Below are 23,940 nucleotides of genomic sequence, written 5' to 3' on the forward strand. Positions count from 1 at the left end.
CACTTGACTGGTTGGTTGGCTGATTGACTGATTGTGGCAGTACTGGAACTCAAGCTCCGGGCTTCGTGCTCTTGATTGGCTTTTTCCACTCATGGCTGGAGCTCTGTTATTGGAGCCATAGATCCACTTCTGACATTTTGCTAGTTGATTGGAGATAAGAGTCTCTTGGATTTGTTTGCCTAGGCTGGCTTTGAACCAAGGTCTTACGTTTTCAGGTTCCAGAGTAGCCAGGATTACAGGTGAGAGTCACCACACCTGGCTTTTTCAATTCCTGAACACTCACTATGTGGTAGAAACTAGAGCTACATTAGTGGGGAAAGAGAGAAACTAGAGCTACATGAGTGAGGAAAGGCACCATCAGAATGTTGCATAAACATCAGAAAGGGGGTATACAGAAAGAATATTCAGACGATGTAAGTTTGGGCACTACTATCTTTTTTTTTAATTTTTATTATAAAACTGATGTACAGAGAGGTTACAGTTACTACTATCTGTTAGCTTGGTGGCATTGGGTAACTTACCTAATGTCTCTGTGCCTCTGTTTCCCCATCTTTGTTGGAGATGGGCACAGGTTCTAGCCCCGGGATGGGGGCGAGGCTGAGTAGAGTGAACATGCCGCTGGAGATGGGCAGAGGTTCTGGCCCCTGGGATGGTGGTAAGACTGATGGAGTGAACGTGTTGTGTGCACAGTGCTCAGCGCAAAGCAATCTCACCTCCCTCACAGCTGGGGCACACAAACCTGTGAATGACCTGTTGTCCAAATTCACCTCTTGTTCAACCTGTTAACTCAGAGGGAGCCAGCTGGTGCTAACCATCTCTTACGCCCTGAGGCTCAGCTACAACCCTCAGCCCATGGGACTCAAACTGCTCCCAGCGACCACCTTTGCCCACCTGCCCCTCAGGGCTGCCAGGAGTGAGGGGGAGAAGCCATACCACCCAGTGGGGTTACCTCAGCCCTTTGCCACGGCCTCAGCTGGCTGGGGCTTGGAGGGTAGGCACAGTGCCCACCCCATGAGGACTAGGGAATAGACTTGTTAGAGGAGGGAGCCCCAGAGGACTCCCGCTCAGAGGCATCCTTGTGTGGCATTCCAACAGTGGGTGGCAGTTGGCATTAATTGTGTGGGTACACAAGTGGCAGGGCCTCTTCAGGGGTCAGGGTCAGGTGGTGCCAAGGCCCAGTGGTACTATGGTTCCTCTATTACTGAACAGCTGTGCCACCCCTTAGCATAGGGCTAGAGACAGGGGCAGGAGTATGGGCTCCGCAAGGGCCACCTCAGGGAACACACACACACACACACACACACACACACACACACACACACACACACACACACCACACAGAGCCCACCATGAGGATACAAACAAATGCCTTGCCCAGGGAGGGAGGGAGGGGGAGAAGGTGGGATGTGGTTTGGGGAGGGCCGGGTGGAGAGACAGCTTTGTGGTTCTGTGCGTTGTCTGGGTGTTCCTGATGTCTGTGGTTTGTCTTTGCTCTGGTTTTAGTTTGGTGTCTAGGTGAAGGAAGAGTTTAGCTCTCTCTCTCTCTGGCTCTCTCTGGTTCTCAGCAGTGAGAACTCTTTCTTTTGGAAGGCATCAGTGGGTAGGGGCTTTATAAATAAATATATACAAGGCCAGACCATTCTTATGTGTGAGTCTTTACTCTCCGGGAACCGGGGTGGGGGTGGCGGGGGTGGCGGTGGGTGGGAGGTGGGGGTGGGGTGGGGAGGGGTCTGTGCTCATTTAAGGGAAAGTGCTGAGTGCTGCATGCGTGCTTGCATCATCTCCATGCGTCATAGTGGCTGCGGTGTTTGCCACTTTGTCTCCATAGTTAGATCTGTGTCTATAGCTCTGTGTTTTTGCCTGTAAGAAACCATCCTAGATTCTCAGGAGGCTGAAATCTGAGACTCTTATTTATCTTCAATTAATCACTAAAAACCCAGAGGAAGAGTGGCTCAAGTAGTAGAGCATTATTAGCCTTAAGCAAAATAAAAGGAGTGCAAGGCCTTGTTCAAGCCCCAGCATGGGCACAAAAAGACAAAACAAAGGGGACAGGGGTTAGACAACCCTAGGTTCAAATTAAAATCTGGACAGTAATCCATTATCCCGGACAAGTTCCTTTGCTTCTCCTGCCTCCCTTTTCTGAGAGGGATACAGAAGATAAATAAGATCATATTCTTCACCCAGGTGTGACGAGTTAAATGGGTCCTGCCTTTGTGCTCTTCTCTGAAAGCCACATTTCTTTAGTTGAGACTGAAGTGTGTCACTCCTCAGCCAGATTATAAACTGCTGTAGGGCAGAGCGTAGGTCTTAATTATTTTTAATGATACTCATAACACCTCAGGGCCACCTAGGTGCTTGTACTTATGTCATCTGGAGGCGAAATGGATTAAATAAGCATGTGGAACAAGTCTGGTGTCTGATGCAGGCCCACACCTGGTAGTCCACAGAGGGTGGGTGGGAAGCCAGTGATGGTGACAGGACCCAGTGTCTTCCCACAATCCCAGGCCTTGGCCTCCTCATCCCAAGGTGACCTTGAGGCTCATGGAGAGGCTCCTCCCTTTCTCCTTTCACTGCTCACGCTTTCCCAAGGGACCAGCCTAGGGGCTAGGGGAGCTATTTTCTTGTGGGTGTGGTAAGTGGGTACTGGCATCTCCTCCAGGCTTCATGATGGATCCAGTCCTTCTCTGTAGCAAGTGTGTGAGGATTGGGTGTGAGGGTGTCTTTCCCGTACTGCCTCTCTCCATTCTGCTGGGCACATGTGTCTGTGTGTGACCCAATCCTCCTACCTCCTCCCCCAGTTCTCCTAATTACATAAGCAGCTGTGGGGTGAGTCAGTTCTGTACTCTGAGTGCCCTCTGCTGGCCATTTTAGGAATTCACTTTGGGGAGGGGCTTGTTAAAGAAATCCCATTTTTCTAAGATCTCAACCCCTTTGGAGACACCAGCCTAGTCCTCAAACCCTCCCTACCATCTGCTCATTCTCAATCCAAGCCATAGAGTAAGGTAGGGTCTCTCATAGTGCTCATACTGAGGGCTGAGAATTACTTAGTTACCATCTGTCTTCCTGAACACAATGACTACAGCCTGAGGGAAGCAGAGCCTGCTGGCCTTGTCTACCCTACCAGGCCTAGCCTCATCAGTATGCATTGCGTGAATGAGTTTACAGGGTGGAGAGGCTTGGGAGGCGCGACAGTAGTGTGTAGGAAGATTTGGGCACAGAAAATTCTGGACTGAAGTTATGCCTTGGCCACTTAAAAGTTGTGTGACCTGAGGGAAGATATTTAACCCTTCGGAACCTCATGTTTCTCTTCTGTTAAATGACATCATCCTGTAAAATAGACTGTAACATCCAAAAGGGCCTCACTGTGTAAGCATCCTATAAATGGCATCTGTGACGATGATGACGACTGTGAATATCTCTCAGGCCTCAGGCATCAAGCCGGTGTTCACTCCACTCAACTCCAAGGAAAAGGAGAATGCTTTTCTCCCAAACATCTCCCCTGTGACTTCGATTTCACATCCCTTAGGGCCTGTAGCTGATGCAGGCGTGGTGAACATCTGTCCTGAGGGCCATACAAGGCTTGTGAATGGACAGAGTCACATGCAAGCCTCTTGTTTGTTTTTTTTTGACTGCCAGTGGCCCATCTGCCTGTACTAATAATTTTGTATGACCGGTAAATGATTTTTATAAATATCCAAATATCCCATGGCAGGAAAAAAAAAAGGTGCCTCTCCACGTCTAATACAGAAATGGGTGGGAAGAAAACAGGTTGCGATATGTCAGGGTGGGAGGCTGCTGGCGCCCCACTGCCCTGTTCTTTGTACAGTTCTTGGAGGCCAGGCCTGGACTTCTGACTTCCTCTCAGTTCCCAAACATTCTTCCCCATGTTTCTCTGTGGTGGTTGAATGTGGCTTTCAGTGGTAATTCCTCTGACAACAGGAAGTCGAAGCAAGTCTGATCTGGCCTGAACCACTTCTCTTCTCTTGGCCTCATTTTCCTTCTTTGTAAAAGAGGAGGTGGAGGGTAGGAAGTGGGGAGGGAGGCAGAGGAGGAAGAGCAAGGCAGGTAGGGAAGACAGAGGTGAAGGATGCTAGATGATCTCCAGGGTCACCTCCCAATGACAGCCATCTGGATAGTCTGGGCTTTGCAGGCCTGGCTATCCCTCACCTCATTCTGGCCTTACCTTTCCAACCCCTCCCCACTCTTCACCTGCTTTATAGTACTGAGAAAGACAGAGTTCCTAGGAAGGTTGCCTTTTCAATTCTCCCATGGCCAGGCCAAACCCCACCCTTCCCAACAGAAAGCTGTGGCTATTTCTTCAGACTAGACACAATACTCTGCCTACATCTCGGGTCTAAATGAAAACTTAGAAAACACTGCATAGTACTTCAAAAACCATGCAATCCCATCTCCCATTTAATGTGACTTAAGCTGTGCTAAACATATTACCACATTTCCTCAATTAGCACGGTAACACTATGAGTAAATATCAAGGATCTCACAGTTCCATTGGTGGAGTAGATTGGGTAAGAAATGCATTGAATTCGAAGGAAATTGAGCAAATGGATCAGAATCACCCAGCCAGGAAATAACTCCTGGACTTGTTCTCCCTCCCAACCCAATTGGCCTTTGGTTTTGCCCCGTGGGAGTAAAGCAAGCAAGGTCTCTAGTGACCTTTAAGGGGGGCTAGAAGGAGCCTTTGGCGCAAACCCTTCAAGTCCAGGAGTCACTGGGTCCCGCCCGCTCCCCTCTCCAAGTCAACAAGGTTTGAGGCCGGAGTTGTGGGTGCAAAGATTTGGATTGTGAATACGTGGCGACAGCCAGTTGACTAGGGCCTGCGGCTTGGCACCTGCCTCCGGGGGTAAGGCCTGCAGGCGTGGAGCAGAGTGCCCTCAGGAGGCCAGGTGCAGTCCGCCGGCCCGCCGGGGCCTGGGGGCTGAGCCTCAGCCAGGTCGCGGCTGGCCAGGGCGGGGGCCGGGGGCCGGCCGAGCCCGGGGCGTGGCCGGCCGAGCCCGGGGCGGGGCCAGGGCTGGAGCCTAGCGGGGCCGCGGAACCCGGCCGGGCTGTGGGCGGGGCCGGGGACCGGGGCGCGGCGGGAATGGTCTCCAGAACTGCGGAGGGCGGGAGGAAAAGCGGCGGGAGGGAGGGCGGAGGAAGAGAGGGAAGGAGGGAGGGGAGCTGGCGGCTCCCGCTCGCCGGTGCTCCGCGCGTCCACGCCTCGCCGCTCCGCTTCCTGCCCCCCACCCGGGCATGCGCCCCCTGCGCCCACGGACCCCCAGAGCCCGCGCCGCCCCCGGAGCCGCCCCAGAGCCGGCTGCGTAGGATGGGCGCCCTCGGCCCCGCGCCGCTGCCGTCGCTGCCGCTGCTGCTGCTCATGCTGGGTAAGCCGAGTCCCCGCCCGGCCCCGGCCCGGCCCCGCCGGGCAGGTGCCTGCCACCGGGCGCGCAGCCAGCCCGCCCTCCCATCATCGTGGGGCTCCTCGGCCTCCCCTCACTCCCCAGTCAGGTGTGTCTCCAGCCTCCCCCCGGCCTCGGCGCCTCACTTCCTCTTGCGGTCCCCCGTGAGCCAGGCTTGGGGAGCGTGGGGGGAGGGCTCGCCCCTGAGTGCGCGCAGTGGTGGCACAAGGAGGACCCGGTGCTGCCCCGCGCGCTGCCAGACCTGTGGCACTCTTCTCAGACGCCATACCCTGGTCCCGGGGTCCCTGCGCCCAAATGCTACGAGATCTCTGCTTCGGCCCCACACTCAGCTCCAGGCCGGGCCTTGGGTGCCTGCCCTGCGTGGGCAGTGCCTGCCCGTCGGGCTTCATAATTGCCCCACAGTTGGCCCGAGGCCCAGGGGCTGGTTCTGCCCACAGCCTTTGAAGTAAGTCTCCCCTAATTGTTCCCCACACGTCGAAGATTCCCTCAGCCCCAACTCCACCCTGGGCCCGTCTCTTTTTGCCTCCTTTCCCCTCTCCCAGAGGGCACTTGTCTGCTTGTCACACCCCGCTAGCCTCAGTCTGCCCCAGAGGAACCCGGGCTCCATGCAGCCAGAGCCCGGGATCAGGAAGCACCCCGCGTCCCTCTTGGGGAAGGAGGCTCTCGGTGGCCGAGTGCTCAGGACCGCCTTGCACGGAGGCACGGGGGTGGTGCCTCCGTGGAATTGTTGGCGGCCTGGAAATGTTCCATGTAGGACAGTTGTCAGGAGATTGAAACCCTTAACCTAAGATTTCAGCTTGAGGAGGAGACTGAGGGACAGTGGAGAAGCCAGAACTGCCATAGTCAAGGCAGAGGCTCAGGGTGCCCCAGCTGCCTCCTCTGTAGACCAGAGCTCCAATGCCAAGCAGAATCTTCCCGCTGCAGGTCCCCAAACCCCTCCGGGACTAGGACAAGAGCTATCTCTGGAGCCCTGGGCTATAGGCAGAGGGATGTGCTATAGGAAGGAGCTGTGGGGCCTGGTTGCCTAGTGTGTGCTGTTTTTTTCCCCATTGGGCATCATGGCGCAGAGAGAAGCTTAAGAGGAGGTAGGGAAGGGTGGGTGGTGCACAGGGCTAGAAGAGGAGCCTGCTGGGATCTGAGCAAGGCCTAGAGCGCTTGATATTCGTTTCAGGGATGAGGAAAATGAAGTCATCTGCTCAAGAGAGTAGTCTAGTGAGTGTTGGAGCTAGGATTTGAACCCAGATCTGACAGCAAAGCATTCCTCTTGGCTAGAGAGCTGTGTGGTAGCTTATTTCCTAGGGCTGTGGGACGACTTTCCCATGGGGATCTCCAAGCATCAGCAATTGTGGAGCCAGGAAGGTGGGAGGGAGCCTTCCGAGCAGAGGCTGCCCCAAGGCAGAGGGAAGGTGTCAGTTTGGCTATCACCTTGATTATGAAACGTGCCTGGAGCCCAGGCCTTGAATCACACACTGACTCACACACAGCTGCAAGTTCTCTTCTCCAGTGTTGAAACTGAGGCTTGGGAGCCCAAAGTACTAGTCCCAGGCTAAAGTGCTGGAGGTAGGGGTGAGGCCAGAAACATCCGGACTCCCAGACTATGCGCTGGCCATAGGACCATGAGTTCTTCCCGTGACTAGGGGAGGGGAAGACAGGGGTTATGAAACCTATGGACAGTTCCCGTGAGGTCAGCACCTCAGACCTCTCAATGAGATTCCCTCCTTGATGTTGTGCTCCAGTGGGGTGTATGTGGAGCCTCGGGGACAACCAGATTTTGGCCAAAACATCAGACTTCTGATGTCAGATGGGGAAAAGGGCGGACCCAGCCTTCTTTATATTCTGGGGTTCTGTGATCTAATCTAGTGGTAGCTATAGCAGGATGGAGAGGAGGAAGAAGCTGAGCCCTCCCAAGCCTACAGAGCAATGGGCTGGGGCCTTTGCTCCAGTGGGGGTGAAAATGAAAGCCACTGGAAGGGCCAGCTGGAGGCTTATTGCCTCTCTGTAGAGCAGGAACCTTATGCAAATAATGGCTTTTGTTGAGGGGGTGTCCATCAGCTGGGCTAACCACAAGGCTGGCAGGCCCTGGGGAGGGATGTGTGTGGGGTGTGTGTGTGTGATCGTCTAACCCCAGGCCAGGGCAGAGCCTGGTTCTTGCTCCCAGAAGCCCCAGCTGCCCATGCATCCCTGTGGGGTGGGCGAAGCAGTGAGCTCATGGCACAGCTGGAGCGGGGAGGGCATTGTCTGGGGAGCATGGACTGTGCTGGCGCCCTGTCCAGAGCGGGCCGCTGGCTCCATTGTCTAGCCCAGGTGACACAGCTGGGCCAGTGAGCCACGCTGAGTAACACTGGCCACTCCCCTCCTGCAAAGGTGGTCTGAGAATCCCTTAGCGCAGGAGACTCCTGAGGACTAAGCCCCAGTGAAAGGATGACAGTCTTGGAGGGGGAAATGGGGAAGGGGAAGATGTAGCTGGAATCCGGGTGGAATCAGGATGTCCTTTTTATTTTTCACAAAAGTGCTAGGTTCTGAGGCATACCTGGGCCTCTGCTATCTCCTGGATACCCAGGGGCCCTAGGTCCCAGCATCCTTCCTATATTCTCAGACCAGGGCCCAATCTCTTCAGGGTTTCCCTTCTTCTCAAAGGCTATAGTCAAGAATGGTCTGGTGGTATTGAACATGGGTTTAGTGGCAAGACACCTTGAACTCTGTGTCTTTCCCTGCAGGAGTCAGTTGCTGTGCCCGGGAGGTGTCGGTCCCCAAGGGGCCACTGTACCGTGTGGCTGGCACAGCCGTCACCATCTCCTGCAATGTGAGTGGCTATGAGGGCCCTGCCCAGCAAGACTTTGAGTGGTTCTTGTACAGGCCGGAGGCGCCCGAAGCTGCTCTTGGCATCATCAGTACTAGGGATTCCCAGTTCTCCTATGCTGTCTTTGGGCCCCGAGTGGCCGCTGGTGAAGTGCAGGTGCAGCGTCTGCGGGGTGATGCTGCTGTCCTCAAGATTAATCGCCTGCAAGTCCATGATGCCGGCATTTACGAGTGTTATACCCCCTCCACGGATACCCGCTACTTTGGGAGCTACAGTGGCAAAGTGGAACTGAGAGGTACTGGGCCCTGGACAGGGGTGGGGCCACGCACACCCTCAGGGCAGAAAGTCAGTATGGGGGGGGGAGGGTTTCTTTTGGGGGTGGGTGGGCTACTTATGTATCTGTCCTTCAGATTTTCCTGCTGAGGAACTCGAAGCCCAAGGTGTTGCTTCCTTCACCTGGCAAGTAGTGCCTGGCGTGGGATCAAACCCAGATCCTTGGTGCTGTCCATTGCTCTTCTTGTGTCAGGATCTCTCCTGGGAGAATGGAAAGGGTGCTCAGCTGCCCAGTACCCTCTCCATTCCCAGACAGGACAGGAATCCTGATGGATGGAGTGGAGGGTGTAAGATCTGGAGGGAATTAGGGTACAAGGTAGACGTGTGACATTCTCACATTCTTGGTCTTTCCAGAAGGAAGGGAGTATAGTTCTAACAGGGCTGTCTCAGACATGAGAGCAAGAGGCAAAGGGCTGGTTCTGTGGAATTCAACAAGTGCTCACTGAGCACCTTGTGTGCCCAGCACTGTGCTTGGCACCCCTGAGTTGCAGAAGAAATAATACCACACGCAATCTGTGCCCTCTAGAAGCTCGCGGTCTATTTAGGGAAGTAGATGGTACACAGGAAAAAGTCACAAAAGACCATCCACTCCCAGCCCTCCCTCACCCCACCTGTTCTCTCCAGTTCTTCCAGATATGCTGCAGGTGTCTGCTGCTCCTCCGGGACCCCGAGGCCGCCAGGCTGCAACGTCACCCCCACGCCTGACAGTCCACGAGGGGCAGGAGCTGGCCCTGGGCTGCCTGGCGCAGACCAGCACACAGGAGCACACCCACCTGGCGGTGTCTTTTGGGAGAGCCGTGCCTGAGACCCCAGTGGGGCGAGCAACTCTGCAGGAAGTGGTGGGGCTGCGGTCTGACTTGGCCGTGGAGGCTGGCGCTCCCTATGCGGAGCGGCTAGCTGCCGGAGAGCTGCGGCTGGGCAAGGAAGGAACTGATCGCTATCGCATGGTGGTGGGGGGCGCCCAGTCTGGGGATGCGGGCACCTACCACTGCACGGCGGCTGAGTGGATTCAGGATCCTGATGGCAGCTGGGCACAGATTGCAGAGAAGAGGGCTGTCCTGGCTCACGTGGATGTGCAGACGCTGTGTGAGTGCCATGCGGCCCTCTGTGGGAGGGGCTAGCTCCATGGGCACTCCTGGGAATTCATTTCCATAGATCTGAGCAGCTCTGTTGGTATTCTTCCCTCTCTACCCGTGACTGGTGTTCTCTGCTCAGAAACTGAGTGGGGAGTGGGTGGTGGGGTGGGGGGGGGGGTAAAGCTAAGGCTAAAAGGTGAGATTTGGGCCTCTGGGTGTCTTCTCCATACCTAGTGAGGAGAAGACAGGAGATGGCTGCTGTCAAGGAAGGCGTTGCAAGTGGGGGGAATCAAGACACCTCTGTGCCCCTCCTCCAGTGACTCCTCTCCCCCTCCCGTGTTTCAGCCAGCCAGCTGGCGGTGACAGTGGGGCCTGGCGAACGTCGGATCGGCCCGGGGGAGCCTTTGGAACTGTTGTGCAATGTGTCAGGGGCGCTGCCCCCAGCAGGCCATCATGCTGCTTACTCTGTGGGCTGGGAGATGGCGCCCGCCGGGGCGCCTGGGCCTGGCCGCCTGGTAGCCCAGCTGGACACAGAGGGTGTGGGCAGCCTGGGCCCTGGCTATGAGGGCCGTCACATTGCCATGGAGAAGGTGGCATCCAGAACCTACCGGCTCCGGCTGGAGGCTGCCAGGCCTGGCGATGCGGGCACCTACCGCTGCCTGGCCAAAGCCTATGTTCGAGGATCTGGGACCCGGCTTCGTGAAGCAGCCAGTGCCCGCTCCCGGCCTCTCCCTGTGCATGTGCGGGAGGAAGGTAAGGGGGCTCGGGGCCTTGACCAGGGCTCAGGGCTGGTAAAGCTCTTCTCCTGGCTCCCTGATTCCTGACCCTTCATCTTTTATCTCTGTGTCCTTGCTCTTCAGGTGTGGTGCTGGAGGCTGTGGCATGGCTGGCAGGGGGCACAGTGTACCGGGGGGAGACTGCCTCCCTGTTGTGTAACATCTCTGTGCGGGGCGGCCCCCCAGGGCTGCGGTTGGCTGCCAGCTGGTGGGTAGAACGACTGGAGGAGGGGCACCTGAGCTCTGCCCCAGCCCAGCTGGTGGGTGGAGTAGGCCAGGATGGTGTGGCAGAGCTGGGGGACCGGCCTGGAGGAGGCCCTGTCAGTGTGGAACTGGTAGGGCCCAGAAGCCATCGGCTGCGCCTGCACAGCTTGGGACCTGAGGATGAAGGTGTGTACCACTGCGCCCCCAGCGCCTGGGTGCAGCATGCCGACTACAGCTGGTACCAGGCCGGCAGTGCCCGCTCAGGGCCCGTCACAGTCTACCCCTACACGCATGGTAAGTGACTATGCGCCCTCCACCTCCTGCTGCTCCCTGCCTTGTTCTCCCCTTTCCAACCTCTGCTGCCACCCCCTCTCTCTCTCTTCACACGAAGAGCCCCACAGTGTGCGTGGCTTTGTGGTACTTGCTGGTCCGAGTGTTATAAGAGGGCAGAGGTGGGCAAGGAGGGCGGCCTGTGGAGGAGGGCCTGGAGATGAGTATGACAGCAGGTGGCAGAGGGTGGCACTCCCTCTGAGCCAGCCTTCCTCTCTCCCCCAGCTCTGGACACCCTCCTTGTGCCCCTGTTGGTGGGCACAGGGGTGGCCCTGGTCACCGGCGCCAGCGTCCTTGCCACCATCACCTGCTGTTACATGAAGAGGCTGCGGAAACGGTGATCCCGCCCTTCGCAGGTGAGGAACGGGGAGCCCTCCGCCTTGTCTTCCTTGGGCTTCCCAGTGCTGAGCGGAGGAGCTGGGTCGCTCAGTCCTGCAGCATCCTGCTGGCAGGGTCAGGGCAGAGGGAGCCCCACTTGGCTCTCTCCTTACACTGCTCCACATGCTCTCCATTTCTCACAGGTGTTGACCGTCTTCCAGCGAGCTTCTCTCCCTCCGTCTACTGTCTTTTAATTTATTTGTCCTGTCCCCATCCAGAGAGGAAGACAAGGCCCCATTCCCCGATGTCTGCCCTCCCCAGGCTCTCCCTCTGGCCTCTCCCTCTTCCCTACAGGAAGGCCATTCCTTGTCCTCCAACTAGTTTTTCTAAAATGTGAATAAAGTGGTTTTCTAAAATCCAGGTCTGGTTGTGTCTCCCCAGCCAGGAGGCTGTAAAAGGCTGGGGGATGGGGTGGGGTGGGACAGGGAGTTTTGGGGGGTTGACAGCCTCTTCTGAACAATACAAGCCTCTCTTCCCACTATACATACCATCTGGCCTCTGTGGGCCTTGCCACCCACTCCAGGAGGGGACTCCTGGGTCCCATCTGCTGCCTGCACTGTCAGTGCTGAGCCACCTCCAAATGTAGCTCCTGTCTGGGGAGGGGCGTGTAGGAGGATGAGTGAGTCCCAGCTGAGCTTGGGCTCCTCCTCCCCTCCCCCTTCCAGGGCAGTGCCCTTGCTCAGTTCCCCTGAACCGGGCCATGCCTCTACCTGTCTGCTCTTCTCTTGGCAGGGAGGACCTGACTCCTCCCACTAGGCCCTGAGGCCTCAGCCTTTATCCTCCTGACCTTAATTATTCTGGCTGACAGCAGCGGAATAAGGGCCCTGAAACAGCCATCTGGGTGGCAGAGAGAAGGCAGAGCTGCTGCACCTGCTCACCGTCGCCCCACGCCCAGCCGAACCGCACCCTTTTGCCTGAGGAGTCTGTGACCCTACAATTAGTTAATCTGCACCTTTAAGAGCCATTCAGTCTACTGTAATCCAGTTATTGAACATTTATTGAATTGAGCATTACTCGGTTGCCAAATGCCATTTTGCTTTTGTTTTTTAACAGATGAGGAAACTGAGGCCCAGGGAAGTGGTGTGGCTTGCTGAGTCACAGCTCATTAGTCAAGGAAGGAACTGCACTAGAACCCAGATCTCCCTGAGTGATGACCGGGGTGAGGACAGGTGTAGTGGCACCTCTGCCTTCCAAGGGGGCCTCTTCGAGCCTCAGTTTCTCTGCTCCATTGCGCTGAGTTCCGTGCTGTGTGCATGGGAGTGTAGACACAAGCAGCCTGTCCCTCCTGTCCAGACTGTATTCTAAATTAAACCCAGATAGCACCTGTGCTCCACTCCAGCACCTGATGCCAGTGTTCAGGGACCTCATCCCCCACTCACGGTGACCCAGGTAAGCCCTGGTGTCTCAGGCAAAACATCATTTCTAGACTGAAGGAAAGGGGCTGAGGCTTGGGTCCTCTCCGAGTAAATGCAAACTAGGGTATGCTCCCTCTATGATGACTTTTCCTGCTTCCAGGAGAGACGGGGCCCAGTAAGCTGGGTGTGAGAAGACTGGGTGCCTGCCTACCTCCAGGGGGCTCAAACTTGTACTCAGGAGCAGGAGCTAGTATATTTATGGCTCAGGGTCTTTGCTTGGGCCAGTGGCACTATGGCTGGCCCTGTCAGAAAGCATGCCTGCTTGGGCTACACGTTGCTTTAGGAGGCTGGCTAGCGGCAGGACCTGTGAGGGTTATGACTCATCCTGGGCTGTCTTGGATGAGCCCAGCACAAAGTGGAGGGGAGGGTGGTGAGCAAATGCTTCTCCTGGGGCCCTTGACCCAGTAGAGACACCTTGGGGTTTGGATTCTCTTCCCTATAGTGAGTTCTGCCTCTTAATGTCTTATAAGAGATCTGATCGTTTGCTGTTGAAGTCCTTATCACTCTAGTTCCCCATTAGCTCCTCAGGAATCACCCCAAAGACCGAACAATCTCAACTTTGCTTGCCCACTCATCTCCCTACACACCACCTCAGCTTGTCACTGGCTGGTTTCCACTGACAGCTGACTTTCCTCGACCTTCAGTTAAAACTCTTCAGCCTAGACTCAAGTCTCCTTTCCCATACCCTTCACATTTCTTTCTGCTCTCTGAAGATCTCCAGCTTCTCTTCAAATATGTCTGTTTCTATACCCCATCAGAGTGTGGGCCCAGTCCAGAGGTGTCAGCCTGACCTGGGAACTTGTTAGATGTGCAAAGTTTTGGTTTGTATCCCTGACCTATTGAGTCAGAAACCTGGGAGTGGGGCCCAGCTCTCTGGGTTTTAGTTAACAAGCCTCCAGGTGATTCTGATGTTTTCCAACTTCTGTCTCTCACCATTCTCTCTGCCTTATTCAATCCTGCTACCTGCTTTATCCCCATCCCAGATTGCATGGGTTCTGAGTGTGAATGGTGCCAGCTGTATCCTGTTGTCAGCCATATGCTGTTCTTGCCTTGTGGCCTGTGTTTCGGCGATGGAACCTGGTCTTTGAATGTCAACTGTACCAGGCACCCAAATAAGGATTCTGTTAGTCCCAACTCTGTGCCCTAAGGACAAACTCTGCTTTTCTCGGAGCCTTTATACCCCCACTCCCCTGCACTTACTTTGTAGAGCGCTCCCCTGCCTGGCCTTCTGCTCCATGAGCCTCTCTTTCTCTTTGCTGTCACAGAACAGCCATCTCTGGGTCTCCTTCCCAGGCCTTGTCCCAGGGTTCCAGCTCTGGCATCTGTCCCCACACTATTTCCCCACATAGTGAGGACAATATAGCCATGGGTGCCCTTTATCCCCCTGCTGAGCTGTTAGTGGGAGGGAGGAGGGAGGAGCACATCCTCGTCTGTACTCTTCACCTTCCCGGAACCTGCGCTCTCCCCTCTGCTTCAGCTTGGGTCACTGTGTCCAGTGAGGCAGGTGTGCCACACACAGGGAGACTAGCTGAGGAGGTAGGCAGGGACTGCAGTCAGACTCTCACACTGTTCACCAAGCCGTGCACCCTGGTTTGTGGGGTTGTGGGGAAAGGATGCTGGATGCCAGTTTAGAATCAGCACAAGAGTGTGCTATGGGTGGGGTAGTGGCAGCACTGAGCCTACTAAACTGCCCATTGGTCCATTTACCTGTTGATCTACTGTGTCTGTCTGCCCCACCTTTCCATCCTAGCCCCATAAATCCATCCTTCTGTGGATCCTTTCACCCCTTAAGAGGTGTGAAGGTCAGACAGACTGGTAAGTTCACCTATCCCCACCCTCCATTCTCCTGCAATCAGGACCCCTCCCTTCCCTACTGGAGCTTAGGTTCGAAGGGCCTCTCCCACTGGAGCATATTCCCTTGCCTGACTCCTCCTCTTCCACGTCCACTCTCCAACTGCCCACACACCTGCATCTGCCCCCAGTCTGCCACAAGAGTCTGGACAAAGCTGGTCACACCTTGGACTCACTCTCTGGGGGTGGCAGGCAGCCATTCTGCTCCTTGTCAGCCTCAGCTTCCCCACCTGCACCCTCCCCTGCCCCCTCCTCTTCCACCTTCTCATCCAGCCTGCTGGGGATGGACCAGTAGAGATGGGCGTCCAGACGGGCTGCGGCCTCTGCCAGCTCCCGGGCACTGCATGAGGGTGTGGGCACTTCAAAGGTCTCATGAAAGCTGGCATAGTCCACCTCATAGAAGCCATCTTCCAGGGTTAGCACTGATGTGAAGCGGTGGCCCCACAGCACCTCATCCACCAGGTAGGAGCTCCGAGCTTGGCAAGTCATTCCTGGGGGAAGGGAACACAGGTCAGGTGGATCCTAGCCCCAGGCTTCCGGCTCCTCCCACAGCCCAGATTCCAGCACACTTTCCCCCATTTCTCCCTAAGGGCTCCCACCTTCCTGTAGTCTAGCCTATTCCCCCATCTGAATGCCTGTTCTTACCTGGTTCCCTTACCTGGTCTCCATTTGCCAAGCTGTACTTACCCTCCTCTCCTTGGACAAACTTAACCTCAAAACTAACCTTGGGGATCCTGTATTCCAACTACCCACTCCACATAAGGCTCCCCGCAGAGCACTCCCAAACAATTGCTATCTACCTTGGTCACTTTCCAAGACTGACTTCTTACCACCTCATAAGGATCTCACTCCTTTGTGTAGAAATAGTAGACTTTACGTTACCTCAGGTCTTTCCTTCAGACAGAACACCCCTGATCATTCTTCCCTTTGTCTGGCTTCCAAATTGTTTACTTGCCTAATTGTAAGCCGGAATGTCCGAGGAGGACCCTTGAAACGCTCCTTTGAATGTGATAAATCTTCCAGTTGTGGCCCAATCTGTGCTTAAAAGAGGGATCACCATCTCTTGCTTCTTCTCAGGATGCTTTAACTAAGAGGCCCATGATTGCATAAACATTTTGGGAAGTTGCATCACGTTGCTACATAAAGCTTGTGGCCAACTAAATCCTGCAGTTTTTTTTTTTTTTCCTTTCTCAACAGAGCTCTTCCATGCTGTGCTTACATAAGTGATTTTTTTTAAGCTAAATGTAGAATTTTATATTTATTCCTTTTAAATGTCATCTTGTTGGGGTTTTGGCTCATTATTCTTGCTTTTCAAAAAGCATTCTGGATCCCAAAATATGACCATCCTTACCAGGTTTATCTCTAGAAAAATTAGACAAGGTCTCATAGCCATCTTCTCCATTGCCCCCAATGCAGTCCTCCTTGCCCTGGGCCTGTGTCCTGTTTTTCCTGTTGGATTACTGTATACCCTCCTCCCCCAAAGGGCAGACCATTCTCCTCTCCTAATGTCTCTCCCCAATCAATATCCATCTCAGAGTAAGGGTGGAGGGGAGATGGAAGAGTGAACATTAGCTAAGCAGAGACAGACACTAGCATGGGAGGTCTGCATGAGGCATCTGGGTGAAAGCTGGAATAGGAACTATCATGGATGGGGGAAGGAGGAAGAGAAGCAAGCATCACTGAAGAGGAGTGAGTGGTACAAGGGGAAAGAAGAGCCAGGCAGAGCCAGCTGCTGGTGGCTCACACCTGTAATCCTTGCTACTCTGGAGACTGAGATCTAAAGCTCACAGTTCGAAGCCAGTCTAGGTAGAAAAGTCTGTGTGACTCTTCAATTAGCTAGCAAAAGGCTAGACATAGAGGTGTGGCTAAAGTGGTAGAACACCAGCCTTGAGGGAAAAAAAAAAAAAAAGCCAAGCAAGAGTTTGAGGTCCTGGGGGGTAACAAGTTTGACAGGAAATGTACTCACTACATCACCTTGACAATAAGAGTAATTTTTTTTTTTTAAAGTGTGAGTTCAAGCCCTCATATTGGCATGGGGATAGGGGTGGGAAGGAGGCAGGGGTGTGATATTGGCAAGAAGAGAAAAAGAAAAAAAAAAGATAACTGGAGAGAAAGGAAGGGGACTGCAGTTAATAGGCAAAGGGGAAAGAGCTGGTGTGTGAACCCAAAGTAATGGAGGAATGGGAACAGGTAGGGAGGAGTGGGGTGGCAGTGAAGGCTCAGCTTGACAGAACCAGGGAAGATTGAAGGGAGATGTTCTCCATCAGTGGCAGAAGCTGCAGTGCCCCCTAGTGGGCCTTTGGTTCTCCACCTTCATTTTCCTAACCCTCATCCAGCCAACAGGTTCTCTTTGTCTGCTCCTATATTGTTGTTGTTTTGGTTTTTTTCCTACTGTGTAGGCCAGAAGTTAGAGGTACTGACATCACATGTGAGTTGTCAGTTCCTTAGAGGTGGGGTGGTGGCTAGAAATGGTAACATCATCCATTTCTTTTGTCAGTGAAACAGATTTTCGATGGGATGGAAGAATAAGCAGAAGACCGGATATCAATCTCCCCTTAAGGTCCTCTCCTAGGAAAAACTCAGGTCATGGAAAACCTTCATACCAGAGACTTAGGGCTGTTGTGTGTGTGTGTGGAGGGGGGCATGATTTCAAGCAGTAAAGCACCTGCCTACAAAGTGTGGGGTCTTGACTTCAAATCCCATAAACCATTCCCCCAGATCCAGGAGCTTAGACCTCTGGGCAACAAGAAAACCCCTGAAACTAAGCCTTTATTCCAGCTCTGGACCACTGAACATTGACTCTAGACCTCCGGTATCCAATCCAGGCACAGCTACATAGTAGCTAACAATCCTGGGCAATTTACTTAATCATTCCTCAGGGCTATCACTTCTCTGAAAAATGAGGAAAGTAAGTTATCTTCAGAGGGTTCTTGCTAGGATTGAATGAACTCAGAGTTGCAAAGTGCTTTGAGATAGCTCCACATGGGGTAAGCACCTGTGGGTGTTAAGGATTCCTCTTCTGTTCCCTGTTAAGTGACATACCTCCCAACCGAGGGTCTCAGCTAGTGCCTTTTTTGGAGAATAATTCTGAGTCTTTTCTGGGTCCTCTGCGAAGTCACTCTTGTTCATGCTTCATTCTCATGCCTGATGTTGCCCCAGGTCTCCCTAATTCCATCTCAATCTTTCTTTGTGTGTGTGCAGGTTCTGGGGCTTAAACTCAGGGCCCTGGGCACTGTCACTGCTGTGCATTTTTGCTCAGGGCTAGATTACAGCTCCACTCCCGGCTTTCTATCCGCTAATTAGAGATGAGAGTCTCCTGGTCTTGCCTCGGATCTCAGTATCCGCCCGAGCCCCACGGCGCCCAGCCCCACCTCAGCCTTTCGCTCCGCATCATCTCTCCATGCGTCCTCCCGCACCGCTCCCGGCCCCTCTTCCTGTCGTTCCCCGGCCCAGGCCACCCCATTCCCGGGCTGGGGGCCTGCACCTGTGGCTTCCACCATGCCCTCGAGGATGACAACGATCTCGAAGTCATCCCTCTCGAGGGCGCGGCGCGATGCCTCCCAGAAGGGGCTGGCGGCGTCGATTTCGTGGCTGATGACGAGCGGCGAGACGAGGAAGAGGCGGTCGTCGCCCGTGTCGAAGCCCACGCTGAGGTCGGTCTGGTGCAAGGGGATGAACTCGCCCTCGAGGGTCTGGCGCGAGCGGATGAGCTTGGCGCGGATGGAGGCCTCGACGATGTGCGAGGAGCGCAGGTCGCCCACGCGGAACATGAGGCAGAGGCGCCCGTCGCGCAGGGACACCACGGCGTGCGAGGAGAAGACGAGCGTGGCGGCGCGCTTGTTGGGCTGCGAGATCTTGACGAACATGCAGCCCACCATGAAGGCGTTCACCATGGAGCCCAGGATGGCCTGCAGCAGCAGCAGCACGATGCCCTCGGGGCACTGGTCGGTGATGACGCGGTGCCCGTAGCCGATGGTGGTCTCTGTCTCGATGGAGAAGAGGAAGGCGGCCACGAAGCCGTTGAGGTTGTTGACGCACGGGGTCCACGCGGTGTCCTCCAGGTGCTCCAGGTCGCCGCGGCCGTAGGCGATCAGCCACCAGATGGCGCCGAAGAAGAGCCAGGTGAGCGCGTAGGCCAGCACGAAGAAGAGCAGGCTGAGGCGCCACTGCAGGTCCACCAGCGTGGTGAACAGGTCGGTCAGGTAGCGGTACGTCTCGCGCACGTTGCCCTGCTGCACGTTGCACCGCCCGTCCTTCTCCACGTAGCGCTGGCGGCCCCGGCGCCGCGGCGGCTCCTCGGGCCCCGGGGAGAAGGCCGCGTTCTCCTGCGCCATGGCGGCGGCGGCGGCGGCGGCTCCCCGCGCAAGGGGCGCGCGTGCCTACGGACACCCAGGCCGCCACCGCCTGTTACCCCGCGCCGGGTGCCTGGGTCGCGTCGGGGGTGGGGTGGGGATCCTAGAGGGGCTTAATAAAGATGTGCAGGATTAATGGGTTTTGCTGTGGGTGTGACAGCCGTTGAGAGGCTGGATGGCTCCGCACCGTCCCTGAGTGATTCTCAACCTCAGTTTACCCGCCCCCCCACACACACCACCACCGGTGGGGTACGCTGATAAGATAACCCTAGCTGCCCCCGAGCTCAAAACAAAACCCTGTGAGATCCAATAGGTTCGTGGATTGGATTGCACTATTCCAAGTTCAGCTATTTTTAGGAGTATGCCTCACCTCAACAGACACCCAGGTCCGAAGGAAGTTTTTGAAATCATTAGACATGGGCTCCTTGGAGGCAGGTGGTTAATCCTTCTCTGCTGTTGTAGGGCACCCCCAAAAGCTCACAGTCCAGCCTCCATCCCAGGACTCCCCTCCGTCATGCCACCTAAAGGTCATTTGGGAGTTCATGGGAGTTCACTCCAGGGTCTCACCACCCCCTTCTACATCTTTGCTCCAGAACACATTTACTGAGAAAGAAATGCAAGCTGTGGAAAGCTAAGTGAAGTAAATCTAATGTGAGCTGGGCACCAGTGGTTCACGCCTGTAATCCTACCTACTCAGGAAGCTGAGATCTAAGGACCCTGGTTCAAAGCCAGCCAGGGAATAAAAGTCCATGAAACTCTTTTTTTTTTTTTTTTTTTGCCAGTCCTGGGTCTTGGACTCAGGGCCTGAGCACCGTCCCTGGCTTCTTTTTGCTCAAGGCTAGCACTCTGCCACTTGAGTCACAGAACCACTTCTGGCCATTTTCTGTATATGTGGTGCTGGGGAATCGAACCCAGGGCTTCAAGTATATGAGGCAAGCGCTCTTGCCACTAGGCCATATCCCCAGCCCCCATGAAACTCTTATCTCCAATTAACTACTCAGAAAAAGCCAGAGATGGGTGTTGTGGCCACTTCTCTAGTGGTAGAGTGCTTGTCTTGAGCAAAAGAAGCTCAAGGACGGAGCCCAGGCCTAGAGTTCAAGCCCCAGGACTGGCAAAAAAAAAAAAAAAAGAAAGAAAGAAAGGAAGAAAGAAAGAAAGAGAGAGAGAGAAAGAAAGAAAGAAGGAAAGAAAGAAAGAAAAGTGGAATGTGTAAAGGATGAATACTCCCATGTTAGTCCATTCCCACTAGCAATCCTGGAGGTTTAGCCATGATCAGGGCTGCCCTGATATGGGCCACATTTCCCTTGGATTATATCCCCAAAGGAGACAGCCTGAAAATGGGATTCAGGAACTAGGAACTATGAAAGCCTCCCAAAGAGCCAGGGTAAAGCAAGCGCAGGACTCATCAGAAGTTAAACCTGTATCTTCTAGTATCCCATTCTTCAAGAGATGAAATCAGACCAGGTGAGGCTAAGCCTCTCAACTGTTTTCCCACCCCCTGATGTCCTTTCCCCTCAACTTCCCCTTCATACTGTAATACCAGTTCTGCCCTACCTGCCATAGGCACCAAGGCTCACATTCCAAGCAAAGCCACAAGAAGCCCAAAATTCCACAAGAAGCAAGAAGCCCACCTGATTTTGCTTCAAGATCTTCCTTCAGAGAAGGTCTCTGAGATTCAGTCTTCAGGGTCCTTTCGTAGGCATCCAGGGTCCCCTAAGAAGTGTAGATCACACAAAGCAAGGTCTAGAATAAGGATTTAGGATCCATTAACCTTCCCTCTCTCTGTCTCTGTCTCTCTCTCTCTTTTTAATTCTTCTTCTTCTTCTTCTGTGGCTTGTCCTGTTCTGGCTGTAGGGGAAGAGAATAAGAGTGTGACATAAGGATCACAGATGGCCTGGATGTGTGACCAGGTCCTGGGGAGAAACTGCCTGGATATGTAACTCCAAACCCAACACTCTAGAGTTTCAATTCTGGAGGAAAGTCCTGTCATATTCAGAGAAACTGTGTGTGTGTGTGTGTGTGTGTGTGTGCTCACGTGCGCGCACACACATGTGCATATGTTGAGGCAAAGGGCAGGAGAAGAAACCAAAATGAGTGTAGGGACCAAACCCTGTATTTATTTTCCCTGGATTTAGGGGACGGAAGGTCCCTGCTGGGTCACAATGGTGGATCAGGGTCATCCTCTCTCCTGAATAACATGCTTACCCCCTCTCTCTGCAGCCCAGGGACCCCCATGTCATGCAGCAAAGCACCCAAGTTGGATCTGTCTTATCTGTAGAACCTGGCAGGCTTTTGACATTTTCTCAGGGTCTTAGACAATCTGACCTCCATCTCTCTGCCCAAGGATAGAGAAAAGACCCTTATGATGGATCACTTCCAGAACTCTCTTGCTGTCCCTTACCCCAGGTTGAGCCTTCTTTTGATAGTGTTCTATCTCCTGTCTTGCTGAGTGAGGGGCTGTATTTTTTTCTCTCATGAAGAAGAAAAGGTGTGAAATTGTTGTCTCTAAAGATAAAAGGCTTGATTTCCCCCTCTTCCCTCCAATAATTCCAGTTCCTCCAGTCTACCCCTTACTTCTTGTGCATACCATGACCTTAGCATCTCATTTCCCCAGTTCCTCTACTTCTCCCTAGGGAATACTGGGCACCAGGGGCTTATTTTGCTGAAAGGGATCTGTTGAAAACTCTCAGGAACCAGCTCCTCCCAAACCCACACTTGCCTTGGAAATAGGGACCCCAATCCCAAGTCCCCCACAACTCAACTCACAGCTTGTGCAGAGGAGAGTGGCCGGCAGCAGAGACCCTTGGGGGGTGGTGCCCATGCCCCCGACACCGCCCCCCCACGGGCCCCCTTTGGAGAGTGGGAGCCGCAGACACTGCTGTTTCTCCTAAATGTAGCGGCAGCTCTGCCTAGGACTTGGTATCTGTGTCATCCCTACTTCCCAGGTTCCCCTGCTCCTCTCTCGTTTCCACGGCAACCAGTCTGGCGACAGCTCCTGAGCATCCCCCTCCCTTCCCCAGTCCTGGGTACCACTAGAGGCTGATCCACACGCTAAAGCTATTTTTAGGCAAAAATCCCTCCTCCTGGACAGCTCAGAGTCGCCTCCTCACCCCCTCACAGCGATGGGGGAAGGAACGAAAAAAGCTGGCACACTGGTCCTTTCCTAAGATGTTCCTTGCTCTGGGAAAATACAAGCCCTTTGGTGCTCGAGGTTAAAGTGTGTGTTTTCCTAGGGTTTCAGAGGGCCATCTGTGAGCATGCAGTTCACCGCCTTCAACAGGGACCTCTGGGTGCAGGTGCTGCCCTGGGTTCTATTTTTGAAAAGAGGCCTCTGATTTAGACGGAAGCAGTTGGAGGGCAAAGACATGTACCAGAGGCAAGGGAGTGGAGGCAGCATTAGGGGCTCTAATCTCTGTCAGTGATTTGTGATGTGACCCATACAAGTTTTCTCTAAGCTACTGTTGTTCCAATGATGTTAGACTGTGAGCATGTGCACACAACCCCTTTCTGCCAACTCGCTCAGTGTGCAGATCAAATTAGGCAATGCACACCAAAGGGCTCTGGAATATATTTGGTTAATTGCAAATATGTTGAGAAAGAATTCAGATGTCCAAGTGGAGAGGAAAGTTAAGGTTAAGGCTCCTGATGCCAAGGGCCAGGCAATGGGCTTGATGCAGGTGGTTGCAGAAATGAATTAAGTCCCTGCCCAAGAGGACTGCATGATCTCATGGTGGTGGTGGTGGTGGTGGTGGTAGGGAATACAAACTACTGCTGCTACTGATAATTAATTCACTGAGCATCAGCCTCAAAGGAGAGACAAACTTTAAATTTCCATAACACTCCTATGAGATAGGTATTAGTTTCCCCATTTACAGATGAGGAATCTAAACAGAGAAAGGTTAAGCGATTTGTCAAATGCCTCAGTGCTGAATAAAGAGATGGGAGTCAAATTCATGCATTGGTGTCACTACCCTTATTACTTAGAAGAAAAAAAAATTGAGATAAGGTCTCACTATGTAGTCCAGGATGATCTCAACCTCAGCTTCCTAAATGTTGGGATTACAGGCATGTCAAGGTATTTTTTAAAAAGATAAGTTTAAGGTTTATGGGGAAATTTGAGAAAAAGATACAAAGATTTCCCATGTGTTTGTCTTTGCACACTTCCCCCACTATTGATATCCCCACACCCAGAATGGTACCTTAGTTACAATTGGCAAACCTCTATTTACACAGTACAATCACCCAGAATCAGTAGTTTATATGAGGGTTCACTTTTGGTGTTGTACATTACAGGGTTTAGACATGTGTATAATGACATGCATCTACCATTACTATAACTTATGGAGCAGTTTTTCACTGCCTTGAATATCTTCTGTGTTCACCTAGTCATCCTGTTCTCCCCTTAACCCCTGGCAATCACTGATCCTTTTATTGTCTCTATAGTTCTGTTTCCCCCCCCCCCCAAATGTCATATAGTTGGAATCACTATAATATGTAACCTTTCAGATTGCCTGTTTTCACTTACACATTTTAGGTTGTGGCATATAATGCATTTTCTATTTATTAATTTATTATTTACTTTGTGGTAGTACCAGGGATTGAACTTAACGCCTTAGCTAAGTTAAGTGCTTTACCAGTTCAACTATGCCCCCAGTCCTTTTGTCCTTTTAGTTTGTTATTCAAATAAGATCTTGTGCTAACTTTGTTGGAGCTGGCTTTTAACCGAGATCTGCTTGTCTTTGTCTCCTAAGTAGCTGGGATTGCAGGCATGTCCACTATGCCTAGCAGGCAGATCCATATTTGTGTGTGTGTGTGTGTGTGTGTGTGTGTGTGTGTGTGTGTGCCAGTCCTGAGGCTTGAACGCTTGAACTCAGGGCCTGGGCACTGTCTCTGAGCTGTTCTGCTCAAGGCCAACACTCTACTACTGGAGCCACAGCTCTGCTTACAGCTTTTTTGGGCAGTTAATTGGAGATGATATTCCTGCTAGGGGTTGGATTGGAACTGTGAT

General features: G+C 53.5%; 2 protein-coding genes across 2 annotated transcripts; one reads left to right on the forward strand and one right to left on the reverse strand.

Moving 5' to 3' along the window:
• The first annotated feature begins 5,155 nt into the window (after window positions 1-5,155).
• Window positions 5,156-11,670, forward strand: Igsf8 (immunoglobulin superfamily member 8). Its single transcript, XM_048357415.1, has 7 exons — window positions 5,156-5,381; window positions 8,135-8,512; window positions 9,175-9,636; window positions 9,972-10,379; window positions 10,487-10,900; window positions 11,162-11,292; window positions 11,458-11,670. The coding sequence occupies exons 1-6, from the start codon at window positions 5,324-5,326 to the stop codon at window positions 11,275-11,277; spliced, it is 1,836 nt and encodes a 611-aa protein (XP_048213372.1). The 5' UTR covers window positions 5,156-5,323; the 3' UTR covers window positions 11,278-11,292; window positions 11,458-11,670.
• Window positions 11,671-14,739: 3,069 nt separating this feature from the next.
• On the reverse strand, window positions 14,740-18,914 carry Kcnj9 (potassium inwardly rectifying channel subfamily J member 9). The gene is made up of 2 exons (XM_048357416.1): window positions 18,065-18,914; window positions 14,740-15,071 (listed from the first exon to the last, which is right to left on the reverse strand). The coding sequence occupies exons 1-2, from the start codon at window positions 18,912-18,914 to the stop codon at window positions 14,740-14,742; spliced, it is 1,182 nt and encodes a 393-aa protein (XP_048213373.1).
• Window positions 18,915-23,940: the final 5,026 nt, after the last annotated feature.

The sequence above is a fragment of the Perognathus longimembris genome, chromosome 11 (genome assembly GCF_023159225.1).
Source record: "Perognathus longimembris pacificus isolate PPM17 chromosome 11, ASM2315922v1, whole genome shotgun sequence".
Lineage (NCBI taxonomy): Eukaryota > Metazoa > Chordata > Mammalia > Rodentia > Heteromyidae > Perognathus > Perognathus longimembris.

Coding starts and splice junctions, on each gene's coding strand:
- Igsf8 (XM_048357415.1), top strand. CDS start 5,324: ATGGGCGCCCTCGGCCCCGCGCCGCTGCCGTCGCTGCCGCTGCTGCTG. Junction 10,380..10,486: donor TGTGCATGTGCGGGAGGAAG/GTAAGGGGGCTC, acceptor CTTGCTCTTCAG/GTGTGGTGCTGGAGGCTGTG. Junction 10,901..11,161: donor AGTCTACCCCTACACGCATG/GTAAGTGACTAT, acceptor TCTCTCCCCCAG/CTCTGGACACCCTCCTTGTG.
- Kcnj9 (XM_048357416.1), bottom strand. CDS start 18,914: ATGGCGCAGGAGAACGCGGCCTTCTCCCCGGGGCCCGAGGAGCCGCCG. Junction 15,072..18,064: donor GGGCATGGTGGAAGCCACAG/GTGCAGGCCCCC, acceptor CCCTTCCCCCAG/GAATGACTTGCCAAGCTCGG.